Source organism: Colletotrichum fructicola, assembly GCF_000319635.2.
Source record: "Colletotrichum fructicola Nara gc5 chromosome Unknown KSG_Nara_v1_contig03, whole genome shotgun sequence".
Lineage (NCBI taxonomy): Eukaryota > Fungi > Ascomycota > Sordariomycetes > Glomerellales > Glomerellaceae > Colletotrichum > Colletotrichum fructicola.
In genome coordinates this window covers 814,516-830,782 of record NW_027094053.1, presented here as the reverse complement: position 1 = coordinate 830,782, position 16,267 = coordinate 814,516, and the positions used below count along the sequence as shown (strand labels likewise).

General features: G+C 50.2%; 4 protein-coding genes across 4 annotated transcripts; 2 read left to right on the top strand and 2 right to left on the bottom strand.

Moving 5' to 3' along the window:
- Positions 1–1,280: 1,280 nt before the first annotated feature.
- PLT5 (Polyol transporter 5) lies at positions 1,281–3,711 on the top strand (the record flags this gene model as incomplete). Its single annotated transcript, XM_032030999.1, has 9 exons — positions 1,281–1,312; positions 1,374–1,737; positions 1,793–1,953; positions 2,017–2,151; positions 2,218–2,339; positions 2,435–2,827; positions 2,886–3,080; positions 3,152–3,462; positions 3,511–3,711. 9 exons carry the CDS (start codon positions 1,281–1,283, stop codon positions 3,709–3,711), a joined length of 1,914 nt encoding a protein of 637 aa, XP_031893467.1.
- Positions 3,712–6,284: 2,573 nt separating this feature from the next.
- On the top strand, positions 6,285–7,139 carry ustS-3 (Glutathione S-transferase-like protein ustS; the record flags this gene model as incomplete). Its single annotated transcript, XM_032030988.1, has 1 exon — positions 6,285–7,139. One exon carries the CDS (start codon positions 6,285–6,287, stop codon positions 7,137–7,139), a length of 855 nt encoding a protein of 284 aa, XP_031893464.1.
- A 2,224-nt stretch (positions 7,140–9,363) lies between these two features.
- CGGC5_v005011 (uncharacterized protein) lies at positions 9,364–11,655 on the bottom strand (the record flags this gene model as incomplete). The annotated part of the gene is made up of 1 exon (XM_032030964.2): positions 9,364–11,655. The coding sequence occupies one exon, from the start codon at positions 11,653–11,655 to the stop codon at positions 9,364–9,366; it is 2,292 nt and encodes a 763-aa protein (XP_031892921.2).
- Positions 11,656–13,666: 2,011 nt separating this feature from the next.
- CGGC5_v005010 (Secondary metabolism regulator LAE1) lies at positions 13,667–15,092 on the bottom strand (the record flags this gene model as incomplete). Its single annotated transcript, XM_066151378.1, has 8 exons — positions 13,667–13,715; positions 13,764–13,814; positions 13,881–14,399; positions 14,454–14,494; positions 14,552–14,618; positions 14,676–14,810; positions 14,859–14,911; positions 14,997–15,092. The coding sequence occupies 8 exons, from the start codon at positions 15,090–15,092 to the stop codon at positions 13,667–13,669; spliced, it is 1,011 nt and encodes a 336-aa protein (XP_066009012.1).
- Between the last annotated feature and the right edge of the window lie 1,175 nt (positions 15,093–16,267).

The window sequence follows — 16,267 nt, the reverse complement described above, 5'->3', positions numbered from 1 at the left end:
AGTTGGTGTTCGATTGAAGACCATGTCTTGCGATCTGGTTTTGGCTACCCCACCGAGTGCCACGCTCAGTCATACGATGCACGGAGGGGTTGCATGAGACACCATGAAGAGTGCCATCCGATGCGGGAGCCGGCCACCATTCGATGGAGCCTAGAACCAACGCAGCTCTTGGATGCCTTCAAAATTGAGGTCGGTAGCACGACGAATCTTGAACCAGACAAACGGGTCCATTGATCTGACGGCATTTCTGCCAGCATATGTCCGTTGCAAATCAATTGTGGGCACTGTCGGACCCTTAAAAGAACAGCTCATCTCACCAGGCTGTTTTTCTCTTCGTTGGTTGTTTTCAAAATGAAGTCAGCCCAACGATGATCTTTTCCGGACGAGTCCAGAATTACAATCCGGGGAAGTTGGTGCGGAGAAGCCCACAGATTGAATGGACCGACTTCAACCGTATGCCCGACTGACAATGGCGGGGGTTAACGTGATCGGATCCCTGCGTGCCGCCTCGACAGCCCAAGGGCACATTCGCGTAATGCGCTACCCACGCTCACGGCCCAACGCGGCAGCAATCGTCATCTTGCACACACTCAGAGGCAGACAGTTGACGAGGCGCACGTACTTTTCGGTACTTCAGACAGCTAAGCCAACTAAGAAGGACTAAGCTTCACCAAGCTACCTAAGCTTTCTCTTGTCAGGGGGGATCATCCAACGGCCATGCGACCAACCAGGCCAAGCCTTGATACACCCTTTGATGGCGACACCGACAGGCTGCTATGCTGTACTGTAACATAAGCTGCATGGAGGGACAGCGGTAACCCCGCAGTTTTGCGTTAGAGACGGGCTCTATTTGGATGCTCGCATCTTGTTGAGATAGGCTGGCTAGTCTGCCTCATTGTTCGCCAGACAGAAGTTTCTTTAGCGCTGGTGTACCTTTGACGACTTCAGGGCCCTCCACATCCCGTTGTCATACTCGCCCGACGCCCGCTCATTCGAAAGTACGGATGAGTACACGCGATGGATGGGCAACGTTCCCCGGGGTTCTAGAGAACGCCTACTACTGCGTAGAGACCAGTCAGGCATATCGTCTGCGGGTAATATGGTTATTTAATCTGATCGCCCCCGCTGCATCCCGCCGGCTTCACACGAGACGACCCTCTTTTGCTCGTCGTTGAGACTGGTGCTCGTTACGTTGGGCTTGGAATATTCTCTGTTTGAACCAGCACTTGCAGCTTCGTCTGTAGTAACTTACTGCCATTGACGTCCGAAATTTCATCAAGATGTCGGAGAAGAGACTTGACACCGATTCACCGTGAGTTAGAACCCTTGCTGTCAGTTCAACACCACACACAGCTCACTCATGCATATAACAGCGTCCACAAGGACAGTGTCTTCCACCATGACGGGGCTGAGAGAAAGCAAAGCATCGCCGAGCTCACCCAGAACCTCGAGGGGGAGATTCGCAACCCTCTGAAGGGCATTCCCAAGGCTCAACTCATGGAGCAGGTTGCTGTGTATCAGAAGACTCAAGGCTTGCCTGACGACATTCTCCCGCTTCTCCAGAAAGGCGCCCTGGTGGCGCAGAATCCGGCCCTTTTCGAGACTCTGGATGAACTCGACGAGGGCGAGAAGAATGCTCTTCGAGAAGAAGTCACCCACAGATGGAAGCACCCGTGGGCTCTGTACTACACCATCATCCTCAACTCGATCGCGGCAGCTATTCAGGGATGGGACCAGGTACATTTTGAAATTCGAAGACTTTTTACACGCAAATCGGCTCACCGAGAAACAGACCGGTTCCAACGGTGCCAACCTCGCTTTTCCTACCGCCCTTGGTATTCCTGACTCTGCTGGGTCTGCCTGCGGTCCTGTCGCAAACGAGGGAGATTGCGCAAAGAACAGCTGGATCATCGGCTTCGTCAACTCCATGCCGTACATCACCATCTGTCTGTTGTAAGTACCACCAAATAAGCTTTACGCGTATCCATTAAGCTTCGACTAAAACTCGATTTACAGTGCCGGCTGGATATCTGACCCCATGAACGAACTTCTCGGCCGACGTGGCGTCATCTTCGTCGCTGCCATCTTTTCTGTCCTCGCTCCATTCGGCATGGCTGTATCGCAGACATGGGGTCAACTAGCAGTGTGCAGGTGAGTTTCCGTCGGCGACCTGATCATAACTCAATCGATCATTCGCTGATAACGCTTCTTTGACAGGATGCTCCTCGGAATCGGAATGGGTTTGAAAGAGGTTACAGTTCCGGTATTCTCCGCCGAGAACTCCCCCACTCTCATCCGAGGCGGGCTGGTCATGTCTTGGCAAGTTTGGACGGCCTTTGGTGAGTAGTAGTCCTAACAAAGTTGGCGCAGTTAAGCAAGTGTTGTTTTCTTCGTTTCAAAAATAGCTGACAAGTTTGATTGCGAAACCGAACAGGCATCTTCCTGGGCACATGCGCCAACCTTGCTGTTGGTAAAACCGGAGACATCGCATGGCGACTACAGTTTGGCTCTGCCTTCATCCCAGCTGTGCCGCTTGTGATTGGCACGTACTTGTGTCCCGAGAGTCCTCGTTGGTACCTGAAGAAGGGAAAGACGGCCAACGCTTGGCATTCTCTATTGCGACTGCGCAATACACCTCTACAGGCGGCCCGCGATCTCTACTACATTCATGCGCTACTGGACGATGAGGTGGCTCTCGTGCGCGAGGCTGGCCTCAAGACTACCAGCAATCTCTTCACTCGATTCGTTGAGTTGTTCACGATCCCTCGTATCAGACGTGCGACATGGGCTGCGGGTATTGTCATGATTGCACAACAGATGTGCGGAAGTAAGTCTTCAGATCGTCTCTACAATGACTCAATCAGTTCATGCTAACCTTCTGGCAGTCAACATTATTTCCTTCTACAGCTCGACCATCTTCAAGGAGAGCGGCATCAGCGATTACACTGCTCTTTGGGCCAGCTTCGGTTTCGGTTTAATTAACTTCACCTTCGCATGGCCTGCAGTGTGGACAATCGACACTTTTGGTCGGCGAACACTTTTGCTCTTCACATTCCCGAATATGTTTTGGACTCTACTTGGTAAGTCATCTCGATGCTACGGAGGAAACCTTCATCGTTGTTGTCGCATGATGTTGACTTCTTGGGTGTAGCCGCTGGTCTCTGTTACCTCATCGACAAGGACAGTGAGAACAGCACAGCCAGAATCGCCGCCGTTGCAACCTTCGTCTACCTCTTTGCAGCCTTCTATTCCCCCGGAGAAGGCCCGGTCCCGTTCATGTACTCGGCCGAGGTTTTCCCTCTTTCGCATCGCGAGATTGGCATGTCGTGGGCCGTTGCGACCAACAACTTCTGGGCATCTGTTCTGTCTCTTACCTTCCCTCGAATGCTGATCGCAATGACGGCAACTGGGGCCTTCTCCTTCTATGCGGGACTGAATTTAGTTGCCGTAGGTCTTATATTTGTGAGTTTTCTATTCCGATCAAGGATGACAGTCCCTAACACGGCCTAGTTATTCGTACCCGAAACGAAGCAGAAGTCTCTGGAAGAATTAGACTACGTGTTCGGCGTTCCTGATCGGACCCACGCATCTTATCAACTTTTCACAGTCTTGCCTTGGTGGATCAAGCGCTGGATCTTCCAGAAGAAGACCGCGGTGTGCCCGCCTCTGTACCACGACGAGAACGCCGACAACCACCGTGGTGGCGAGTGAGCACCACGTCACTGGGGATGACCATTGGAAAGCTTTCGAAGGTTCAATTGACTGTGAGAGGGTGGGATCTTCGTGGGGTTAGATGGGGTTGTTCGAGAATCTGGATTGTTACGGATGATTGATGTGGATGGGTTTAACGATCATGGATCTAATACCGAAGACTGGAATTCTTTCTGTCGTTTCCTACATCGGACCTTTATAGGTCATTTCTGATATACCAGACCTTTCGTTTCAATGGAAAAATTCATCGATGTCAACACTTGCAACTCCTTGTCGTTGGGATACGGTCTCTTGTTGATAAACCGCACACACGATTGAGATCTCGTCTTTAGCCGGCGTGTAGCCCCGACCCCTTCGAATGGTTATTCATGCAGAAAGTCACACGCCAACATTGACTCTTGCAGTTTTGTACCACACCCGGGGAAATAACCGGGGATAACAGCACGCTTCCTAGATCATCGCTACATCAGACGAATAGCAATGGCTAGGACCCATTCTTGGTAGCTCACGGGAATTGAGTTAAGGTTCCCATGTGGGCGGTACATCCGGGAAGTGTCACCATGCTTCGCGGTACGAGTAGTAGAGCAAGGCTCCTAGCTGAAAAATTAAAAGTTTGACGATAGATGCGCGGGATACGTTTTCCTTGGCCCGGGATCAGTGTCCGTGTAACGTTTGGCCCTATCACAGATATTTCCGAGGACTCTTTGATGCTTGCCAATCTTCACTACAAAGAGCAATTATCATCAAAGCTTGTCTATGGACTGATTCAACGACAGCTGTAGGAGGATCAGTGCTTCCCCTGATACATCATCACCGAGCTCTAGCTCCGTCAACTTTGTCCGCATCGTCTTGGCTTCTCAACTGCCGCACACCAGTGTACCTCCAATTAGAGATGTACGTCTCGAATGCTTGCTCTCCGTGCTTTCCGTTCGACTGTAGCGTAGACCCCTAATACGACCCCTGAAACGATGTCAGCATGATTCAAGACATGCAGTGGAGTTTGACGTACCAGAGTAGTAGGGTACCAATTCGGTACTCTTGCAATGACCAAATACTTTCATTCCAGAGTTATCTGGTTCAGCAAGTCCGGCCGAGAAGGCAAAATATGTACTTCTGATTGCCCGATCTGGAGAATGAACTTTTGTCCAGCCCAACCATCCGCCAAAGGGAACGCCTGGTTTAGAGGGTTATCCATCGCTCGGTAGGGCGTCTCTGAGACACACAAAATTGCTGTGATACGACTGATCGCGGAATGAAGAGCGAAATCAATCGACAGCGGTGAAAGTAGCAGAAATGACAACAAACAGTGAGCAAAAGAAATTGAGAATCAAACTAGATCGGAGGTACTTAACGTCTCATTGCCATGGAAAGCAATGCCATGTCTGGGCCTCGCAGCGGGAAGCGTTGGCGCGATCATCCGCAGATTCCTATCATTTTCCCACTCGTCATATGCAGCCTGGAGTCTATGGGTAGAGACGAGGATTCATTTCGAACGGTGATGTCGCGATGAGCCTGGAGCCGTCTGCAGTTATGTCCATATACTTCAAAACCCTCCACCCCTCCCGGAGGCAGTCAATATAAGGGAGAACGAAAGGTACAGGTACAAGATTCTGCTCGATGAAGTCGATTCGACCAGCCTAGCAACATCAATTTGGCCAATAGAGACTCTCCCTCGGTTTATTGGTTGTCTAGACCATGGAAAACCTCGAAGCGCCCGAGCCCAACGGATAGCCGCCCGCAAGCTCGACTGGCTCCACTAAGTTCTCAAAATTGCAGGTCGCCTCGGAATGACTTTTCTTTTGGGTCAATCGGCATGGCTATTTACGGATCATCAAGCTGCCTGGCGCTACCCTGGGCAGAGACCGACACCGCCCGCACTGGGGTAAATCTATGCAGACAGAACCACTGGCGCCATCATGCCGACAATCGTCAGATCTCAATCTCATAACTTGGACACTAACAGAGACTCTATCAAGCCTTTTCTTCGAAGACTTCTTCCACCAACCGGCAAGCTGTGCGGACGCCAACCCTCAGCTCATCCTTCATGTTTGGTAGTATCAATGCCGGAACTGCTTTTGGAATGTCACACTGGGCTCCCAGAATGATCGGCCTGAGGCGCGCTAGTTTTCAGTGCAATTCAGTTCTTCACATACACGTACAATGGTTTCTCTGTGTACTTTCAAGAGAGAGCAGAGAGACGTTTGGGGAATTAAGGATTAAGATTACTGATTCTCAACAACAATAATTGCTCAAAGGTTTCACATGGCCTTCCCCGCCCTGAGTCTCAGCCATCATGCGGAGTGTTTTGTGGCTTCGCAGATGAACCTATCAAATGGAGCCGCTTGCGTGTGTCTAAGATGATTCATCGCCGCTAAGCAGTCAGCATGGGTGCAGATCACGAAAACTAAAACCCAAAAACAAAAGGGGCAGGATTTCCTGGACACAAAATATTTAATGGGTCCATTCTTTCGACAATGTTCAACCACAGCCTCCTGTTGCGTGAATATTGAGCAGCCTGACCTCTACACTAAACGCCAAACACCCAACAAACTACCAGCATATCAGTCGCCATCATGAGTGCATCTACTGACTCCGTCATCTCATTCTACGACATCATTCTTGATCCAGCTGCGTATCCCGGATCTCCAAATCCATGGAAGACACGATACGCTCTCAACTTCGCTAAAGTCCCTTATCGCACGACTTGGGTGCCCCTCAACGCCGTCGCTGAGACACGCAATTCACTTCAGCTCCCCGCCAACCGCAAGCACATAGACGGGAGTGACTTCCCCACGCTTCCCATCATCCGCGATCCTCGTGCTCCTGCTGCCGACAAAAAGGAAATAGTACTCGGCGATACGTTCGACATCGCGCTACACGTACAAAAGACCTATCTTTCTTCTCCGTCGACGTCCTCATCCCAACAGCTCTTCCCCGCAGATGGAAGTGGAACGGTAGCACTTCATCGCGCCTTCAACAAGTTCGCCGATGATTTGTTCTCCCAGTATGGAGCTCCGCTTGCTGGGTGCTACATGCCTTTCGACCCACGGACCGAAGAAGCCGACAAGAAAGCCATGATGGACCGCTTTCCAGGAAAGACGAAGTGGGAAGAATTTGAAATTCCCCGAGGATCGGATGTGAGGAAGAAGTTTCTTAAAGATTTCGAGAAAGCACTGGACACAAAACTTGGACCATGCTTTGCCGCTGCGGCAGATGATAGTAAGGGTCCCTTCATGGACGGCCGGAAGACTCCAATGTATGCCGACTTCATAATCGGCGGCTGGCTGCAGATGATGAGAGGCTGCCTTCCCGAGTGGGAAGAGCTAAGGGATAAGTGGTCTGGCGCAAAATGGGGTAGACTGTTTGACGCACTGGAGGAGTGGGCGAGAGTCGATGGACGAGATGGCGTGGTTCCGGCACGGCGATAGAGAACGTCGGTGGATCTGAAAAGCCAAAGTGCATGTTGTAAGGTTCACATGATATGGTGTTTAGTGGAATTCTGTATCTTTCATCCGCTTCCATCAAATGAGAAGTTGCAAATTTGAGACGAACCCTCATTTCTGCATGCTTGATTTATTCGAAGAATCCTGCTGTCCGGGCGGATAGCTACTATATCAGGTCCCATTATTTATTTCATATCAGTAATTTTGTTATTCCTGCTATCACTGTCGTCCCTATTACTATCGTTCCCGTCATCCCTATTGTCGTCTATGCCTACTATCCGCCCGGATAGCGAAATTCTATTCGAAACCCTTACTACTCTCGGCGCAAAACGCTGGCCTGTGGAATGTGGCAAAAGTATAAGGATAGAAGACGGAAAGGCTCATGAAATTGAAGCACAATGCTCTCAGACCTTCCTTCGCATATCCAATACGTTAAATCAAGCGCCAGTCTGCCCTCAATGCTGCGCGGAAGATGTGGCAACATTTGTGGTCTGTCCAGTAGATCAGGGCCCCAAGCCATCCAACGCCAACACGATTCCGACTGTCCTATCTGACGATGGATTGGGCTAGAATCTATGGAAGATGTAACGAAAAGTTCAAAGAGACTGGCGTTATGTTCATGGAAGATCGGTGAATGCTCCGTTCCTGACGGCAGAGGCATGCGACTGCGCCTCCTAATATTTTGCATCATCTTTTCATGATGCACTATAAGTCACTTCCACAGCCTGATTGAGTCGACTGGTGCCTGATATTACTGCACCCTGTGGAGTCTCCGACATGCGCAGATGGTGCTGTGTGTCATACTCAGCCTGAATTTTATGTACGCCGTAAAGCTCGTGGAGCTGAGAAGGAGGAGGGGTATACCGAACATGCAAGTAAGGTCGCACAAGCAAGGGGCTTTGGGGTTTAGTTATGATAAGTACCATCTAGCTCCACGCTCAATCAGCTTCTGCGCTTCTGCTCTGATTCTCTTTCTTCCCGTCAGTCATTCTCGAAAATTCCCGCTATCTTCATATGGGGATACTCAATCCCAACAAGTGATAAGAACCCACAATGTTCAGACTGCTCCTTGCGCCACTTTTCATCCTCGCCGTATCTGGACAGGAGGTCACATGTTATGCACTAAATGGCGATATTGGCGACAACACAACATGGGTTCCCTGTAACAAACTTGGACTTACACAGTCAGGTGTATTCTCCAGCTGTTGCATCTTGGATGGGCCGAATGAGTCGCGGGATGTCTGCGACAAGAGTGGTCTCTGCATCGATTCCGAAGGAAACTATCGCACAGGGCTCTGCACCGACAGAACCTGGAATTCTAAGGCCTGTGTCCGAGAATGTGTCAACGAAGAGGTATCTCAAAGTAACAGACTCCTAGGGAATTTGAAGGCTGATGTATAAGTAGGCTGGAGTTAATGTATCTAGCATGGAGTTTTTAACTCCGTGTGACTGGAACACGTCCACTTTCTGCTGTGGAAAAGACGACAGGTCATGCTGCAACACCGACGGCGCTGCAAGGATAGCCACAGAGGAGTCAGTTTGTACGGCTACAACGGCTGATTCCGATCCCAATGATAGCAACAAATGGGCTTTCAAGCCTGCTGCTATCGGCATCGGAGTTGCGGCTGGTCTCATTCTTATGGTCGAAGCTCTCTCTGCACAGTGGTTTTGGAGACAAAATAGATGGATGAAGCTCCAGATCGTCGAGGCGTCAGAGACAAGCCCGCCTACAGAACTTCGAGCCCTGATGCAGAATTGTAACAAATTGCAGCCAGATCTCTCTCGAAATTGAACGGCTGCATTTGTGTTGAGATTTCTTTTCGCATTGAAAAGCGAAGTTGGCATTATGATGTAGGAACCAAATTTGAATTTTACAATGCTAGGTAGGCAGACGTCGTAAGGTTCATTTTCATACAACTTCTGCTAGGTCTCAAGACTTTAAAAAAATATTTGAACAAGCTAGCCAAACCGGCTTTCGACTGGCAGTTCGACAAGAGCCTGTTGAAGGTGTCTTCAATCTTTTTTTGGTCTTCTACGTTTCCTTTTAGCCGCTGTCTCGTACCATTAGCAAATCCTATCCCACTTCGATAACATCGTCCATCCCTTCAAATATACTCTGAGGAAAGATCGTGGCATATCTAGTAGCCCTATTGGCCTAAAGGTTACCTGTATGATTATAAAAAACCGTTCTAATCTGTCGAATACTCGCCTAGCCCTTGGCTTCTCTAGACCTTCCAGTCTCTTGTTCAGGTTCATGGCTGACAAGTGAGTGGCTTCGATTGAGCTTGGGAATCCAGAGAGCCATATCCTTCAAAGCCGAGTCCTGTGATCCTCCTCTTAGAAGCTTTACCGAGATCTGCTTAGCAGACTGCTCCATGTCATTTGCTGTCATCAAACGTCCTTCGTTGGATTTCATGATGGGAGGTATCTTTTCATGTCCAAGAGATTGCCCCTCTGAGGTGATGAAGTAGTTTGCGTAGTAAATGAGTGGTAAAGGGTTGCTTTTCCATACCATTTCCCGGTTTCGGTTCTTGTGCGTGCGAGCGATGGCCCAACCCAGAATAATGAGTTCGGCCATCAACATAGATGACGGAAAAAGTAGCCAGCGCCATCGGACTGTGATAAATGTAACCTCCTCAAGTCCTCGACCGTGGAATCTGTAGAGTTCTCCACTTCCGAGCCCTGAAAGACTGGATCGGAATTCAGTTGTTATCCAGGCTGCGAAGTCCGTTATTCGCTTGTCGATACTTTCTTTGCTTGACCTCCCACTCTCCCATAGCAATTCTAGCCACCATTTTCCGCCACAGTCAAGCACTGAAGTCCCAGATCTTGAGTTTTCTCTCCTACAACTGCCGTTGAAAATTTCGTCATTCAGGAAAGAGGCCAGAGTGGACCTGAAGGCGGCGGCCATTCTAAATACGCAAGGCTTCGGTACGGCTTCGATGGCATGCTCCGGTGCGCTCGGAGGTGACAGAATGCGGACTTCTGAGTCGCTAGCCAGTAGGCTCATCCGACCAAAAACGGTGGTGGTTTCGATATCTTCGTACCCATAAAGTGCATTGTTCACTCGACATGGGGCCTGCACGGCGGTGAGATCCCAAGAAGCGGGCAATGCATCAACTGGCCCCCCTAAAGATATGTTCTTTTCCCTTTCCGAGTAGCTGATTGCGTCTGGATACATGGGTGTTTGATGAAGTGCGTCCTCGCGCAGTGTGTCGTTGAAGACGTCTGCTCCGAAATACTGCAGGCACGGCCACAGAGAGCATGTTCCCGCAAAGACGTGCGGCAAAATTGATTCGGCAAGCTGGCCTGTCGTGTGGTTGGAATTTGTTCCCATAGTTCTTGACATGAATGTGAAATTGGTCATCGCAGCCCAATATTGTGGAAGTTGGGTTCCAGTACCATTTGTTGCCCATGAAGTGTCGTTGTCGGTTTTGACAATGAAAACGTTGGGATCGCCCGCGCCGTTGACTGAGAGGCCATTCGGCAATTGGAAGGAAGAATCGCTGAGTTCAGTTACCAAGTGGGTGAGATCATGGCACCCCCCGCAGATACCAACCGACGCGTGCGTGGCTTCTTTACGATCTCGCTGAAATCGGGGCACAAATATGCATCGCCCAGTATCGCATGTTGCCTCAATCCTCCCGTCGTTGCTCTGGGGATTTCCGAGGGCTGAGTAGATCATTCCCCGTATGCTGGCTTTGAAGTGCGCCTTACCCGAGATGTCGACATCCACATCGCCATCGCCCGGCGCTTCCACCCTCCGAGAAATGGGTATCCACGCAGCTGTTTCTGGAGGCACAATGTCTATTCTCCGCGCGATGCCCACTCCCTGCTGGACGAAAGGCCCGATAGCAAAAGAGAAGATAATGATAATGAGCGGTGGTAAGCAAGCAAGATCGCGTAGAGCGACTAGCGGGATCAGCTTCATAGCACCCAAAGTCCCGCGGCTCGCGTCGTCAAAGGCGTTGATGTGGTGAAGAGAACGTGTCGGAGAGCGCTTCGACCAAAACCATATCCACTTGAATTGTGATATGATTTCGAAACTGACGCCCACTAGGAGTGCTCTATAAACTGTAGAGAGGACTGCGAGGACAGAGTTGATATTTAGGGGTGACAGCCACATAAGGCCTGTTGTCGGTCTGCCGTCGGCGTAAAGTAGAATCGACAGAATGCCGATCATGAGAGTCGCCGCGCCAGCGAGATTGAGAACCTCCGATGTCCACAGTCGTACTATTGATCGCTTCTCTGGCGTTCTGTGACATTTGGCCTTCGTCTGAGATTCTCCTTGATCCATCTCGCTCGGAATCATGACAGGCTGATTTGGCGTCCATGACGTGGATGGTATCGGCTGTTCAGCATCAGAGCTTGCTCCTTGACGCTTTGACATGCCCAAGTCAGATAGCTCATGACTTTCGTCTTCGACAAAGAAAGCTGACTTGTCTATCAAGGGCTCCTCAAAACTAGTCCGGACATTACTTTTTCCAAAGTTGCGAATCATTTTAACGAATGAGTATACTGGGATTGAGTGTTGACGTGGGAATTGATACTGAACAAAATAGACAGAACGTGTTCTGGATTGATTATCATCTTGACGATGAGTAGACTTCTTATGAAATTGGAAGAGGCTTGCCGATGAGGTGGCTGGCTGCATGCATGCTGCTTATGCTGACCTGCAGTCTTCCGTGAAAGCTCGGCCCCGGGGTAGGCATCGTGCGCAGCCTGCTCTGTCACACCATGGACGGAAATGAGAATTGAGACCTTTCTCGTAGCACTGCATTGCCAGTGTGTCAACGCTCTCGTCAACTTGTCTGTCTCACGGGAAAACACAAACCTATATCGTATGTACTGACTGAACATTTCTTGCGCCACTAAGCTTGCAAAATTTGAAAATCAGGCCATTTTCTCGTTAAATACGATAATGATACAGTGTCAAAAATGATATTACGGACGGTCTAGCAATGGGCCATATAATGTCGGGGTTAATCTTTCACGGAATGAACTTCTCCCCAGCTGAAGCCCAGCAAGGGCTTTCTTTGGTTCATCCAGTGTGACCGGCAAATGCACGCAATAGGGGGAGAAATCAGGCAAAGGGCGTGGTTTCAAGAAACGTTTGGCAGTACTGTGGGTGCTGGACAGTTCAGGAGGTGGGAAGCTGACCACCCATCTTCCAATACGGATGCGGTGCTTTACAGCCTGCCTTGCGCTTTGTCAAATCGGTTAGGAAAGTCTTGAATGCCAAGGCGAGTAAAATGAAGTGGAGGTTGGAAAAACTGTCATGACACTCGACTGAGCCCAGCCTGCTTTTTCTACTCCAACTCTAGCAATAGAAGGAAGAACATGATTGTTGGCAAACGTTAGGCGCCGCACATTATCAAGTAATCCGTGAATGTGCAGTAACGTCAAAATACAAGCCCCGAGGTCGTGCCAGGCATAAGTAACCAAAAATAACTTGAACCCCCTCTAAATCGAAGTTGGACGCCGTACCTTATTCGAAGCTATAGAGCAAATGTCCATCGAGAGGGATTATACCGGCGCTGCAACGTCAGCCTCGAGGTCACCGACCCGCAAAGGTATCCACTATGGATATGTGTGCATAGGAGAGGTATTTGACTTCCTCTACATTCCGGATGATCCCACCGGCGTATACCATTCTGTAGGCGTGCCTAACTTGGATGTTCTAGACGATGACGAGAACAGGCTCCACGACACAGCTATTTGGCAGGTCTTCGCCTTCATTCTTCAAGGCCTACATGCTGAACCGCCTCCTGCGTCCTGGCACGACGCTGCCGCGACCCTTGTCACCTGGGCTCTAGAATACGACGACGTGTTAAGGAACCAAAAAGGTGCGAAAGGGTAAGAAACCGTGCGCATCTCTTTACAAACCCCAACACTTGTGAGAGGTTACGCGCTCGCCGATCCGGACACGCTCTTGGTGCAAGCAACCCGACAGCAGCGCGAGGCATCAAGAGGAGAGTGGCCAATGTAGAAGAGGCGAAGACTAAGCGCTTGCCGTGAACAAGGTGTGTGCCTCACTATCGAGTTAGATGGCGGCTGAGAGGTTTTCTCAGGGTGGAGCGGGGTCGGCCTTTGAAGGCGCGTCGACGGTCGGCTTCTGATTTGGCTTGTGTGGGCTGCTAGCCGTCCGAGCCCTCGAATTTCGTTTGACGTGGTTTTGACATACGCTTCAAGTTCTCAACGAATAGAGCGAGGAAATATCGCCGACATGCGTGAAATAGACGAGCATCCCTGCGTTTCTTTGCTGAGAGCCGCACGTGGTCTCGACGGTGTCGACCTGGGTGCAAGTGACAACGAAAAGGGGTTAAAGAGCTTAACGAGAGCATAAATGTTTTCATCTTAAGTATTTGCCTGGGCCAACTAATATAGCTTGGTGACATGGACTCGTCGTAACGAATATGAGTAAGCCATGGAATAGCAAGTGAATGAAATGATCTGAACAGAGCATGTAACTCATGGAGAGTATAGGTACAATCTGCAAGAGCAGAAGTCTCCTACGCCGTCTCTATGCGGGTTTCCGGCTTACGTGCGTACACGATGTGTCTGATTGATGTTAGCCCAAAGCCCAGGTGGTTCGAGAAGTACACCTACAGGTCGAAGACCGGTTGCGTCCTGAAGTTCTTAAGAGCCTTGCGGAACTCGCTGCTTAAAACCAAGATCTCAGCCATTTCCCAGCCCATGACTTCTTTCAAAAGGAATATTCCAAACCCCTCGACGGATTTATCAAGAAATTCCAGTGCACCTGAGCCAACTTGCTTCAAGACGAGGTCATTGGCCCAGGCCCCAACAGGAATTGGCCACTTCCTTTCGACGATATCAACAAATCCTGCCGCTTTAAGGCTTTTAGCTATGCCATGATCACGACACTGAAGGCCCACTTTCCCGAGCCGGCCACAAGCTTCAAGAAGGTTTCCGGAAAAGGACTTAAAGGCATGCTCATCGTCCAGCTCCTGGATCTGCGATCGGAGCTCAATATCATGCTCTTTGACCTCAATATAGCCACCAGGTGCCATGCATTCAAAGGCCTGTTTATAAAGATCCGTCCAGTTAGATATGCAACCTTCAAGGTTGCCAATGTGAATGAAGTGAAAATGGTTATCAGGCCACGTCCACGGCTGCTCGATATCGTCGATCTGGAACTTGCAGTTGATAGGGACCCATTTAGGCTGGATGGGCGATACGTCAACCCCGAAAACCTCGGCGGAGGGAAATTCATCGGCGAAATCGCTGCTCTCGTTAAACACATTTTCACGTTTAGCGCGCAAGCATCCAGAAACTCACATAGCCCAAATCCCGGTCCCAGTACCAAGGTCAAGAACCCTCTATGAACAGCGTGAGCCCTGTGATCTATACAAACCATTCATTAGAAGGCCGCTCACCTGCGGATTGTCACCGATTGGAGACAGGAAGAGCCTGTCCCCGAGGAACAAGGTCATAATCCAATGACTGTGTCGAAGGTTAGGGTTTGTGGGTAATATCAATAAGACCAGAAAGCCTTCTTACTTGATCTCAAGACCTTCATTCTGTCTCTCGTCATTTGGTCCCCAGTAGTCGACCTTCTGGGTATACGTTCGACCTTGGATGCGACGGTACTCGTAGATGCTTTCGCTCAAGGAAGCAGTTGAAGACGAAAAGATGCTAGGGCTGGTCAGTGTCTTCAGCTTCACCAGTTTATGTCGGACTAACCTTCCGGTCTCCGCTTCGGACTGAGTTTCGGGTCCTTCCTCAAGGGCGGGGTCCTGCCATGAGCTGTGATCAGCACAAGTTCGCCGCCTGGGCTGCCGATACGTCCCCGGCCTTTCTATAGAAATACTGAAAACTCACAATGGTGATCGGTCCTTCAGCGCGTTCCACGCCAGCGGTGTTGGCTGGCGGCGGCGAGCCAGTTGGGGGCGCGGCTGGGTTTGCAGTCGCCAACATCACGGTCACTGTTGAAGATTCTTTTGGTTTATGAGATGAGAGAAAATATCAAACGTTGTAAACCTGGACGAGGGCTTCCCCTCACTTTTCTAATGATCTCTGGTTGTCTGTTGGTTCTGCCTGCATGTGCACTTGCATACGGGTGGATCGGCCAAGGTTTCGAGTGCGAGGCCGGTCTCCCCGGACGAATAACGCACTTCGCCAGTCAACTCTACAACGGCTTCTAGACTGGTTTCGGAAGAGTTGAGGCACAGCGGCCCGCAGCGAACGACCACATTTGGGGCAATTTGCAAGGGGGTCTTGTCGAGGAGCGACTTATCAGCTGATTCTGGCGGATAAATGACAACCGAGCACAGAACCAACCTCTCGCCTAACTTTGCTTGGCATCTTCTATTAGTAAATTAGGAGCCATACCACCAATATCCTTATGAGCTGAGAACTCTTCACCCCTCTCCTCTGCAGCCCTCCTGCGACGGCCTCACAGCCTCCGGGGGACACCGCCCTGCAGCCGGCCCCTCCGGCCGCCCTGCACAGTCCGCTTGAGATCACCTCCATAAACAGCCGTGGAGTTATCCCACCAACCTAAAAGTGTTCAAGCCATCACATTATTTCCTCTATCCCTGGTCAGTCGAGACCGAATCTTAACCCGCAAAGCTCCATGAGCCAGTCGCTAAAGCACGGCCGGTCCATCCTTCGCCTTCTGCTGCCGACCAAGTGCCACACTTAGTGCAAAGACAAGAGCTTGTTCCGTATGCGGCGAAATAGTCATAGATGGAGAACGCTTCCATGATCGGGTGAATACCTCCGATAGTGACTGGATTCACCGCCTGGTTGTTTTCCCGTGGCATGTCGGCTGGAGCGGCTTGTTGTTTGAAGCAATAGAGTTAATTGTTGGCCTGGAAAACCTCAGCAGGACGTGTTAAGGGGTCCGGTGAGAGACCAGTTGCTGCGACGATGCCCCGCAGTTTCTCGACAATGAAGAAATCATTCAAAAACATCACGTTGGCATATGTTGTTCCTCACAAACTATCAAACCTCTTGTGGGATGGAACACTTGGCACGCTGTCATAGTCAACTCTCTTTCCTTCCAGTATACGTGAGATCACCCGCCACGTCGGCATACTAACCCTATGAGATATTCTTCCAACAAGCCTGTTGTATAGTGAAGGTTCTCA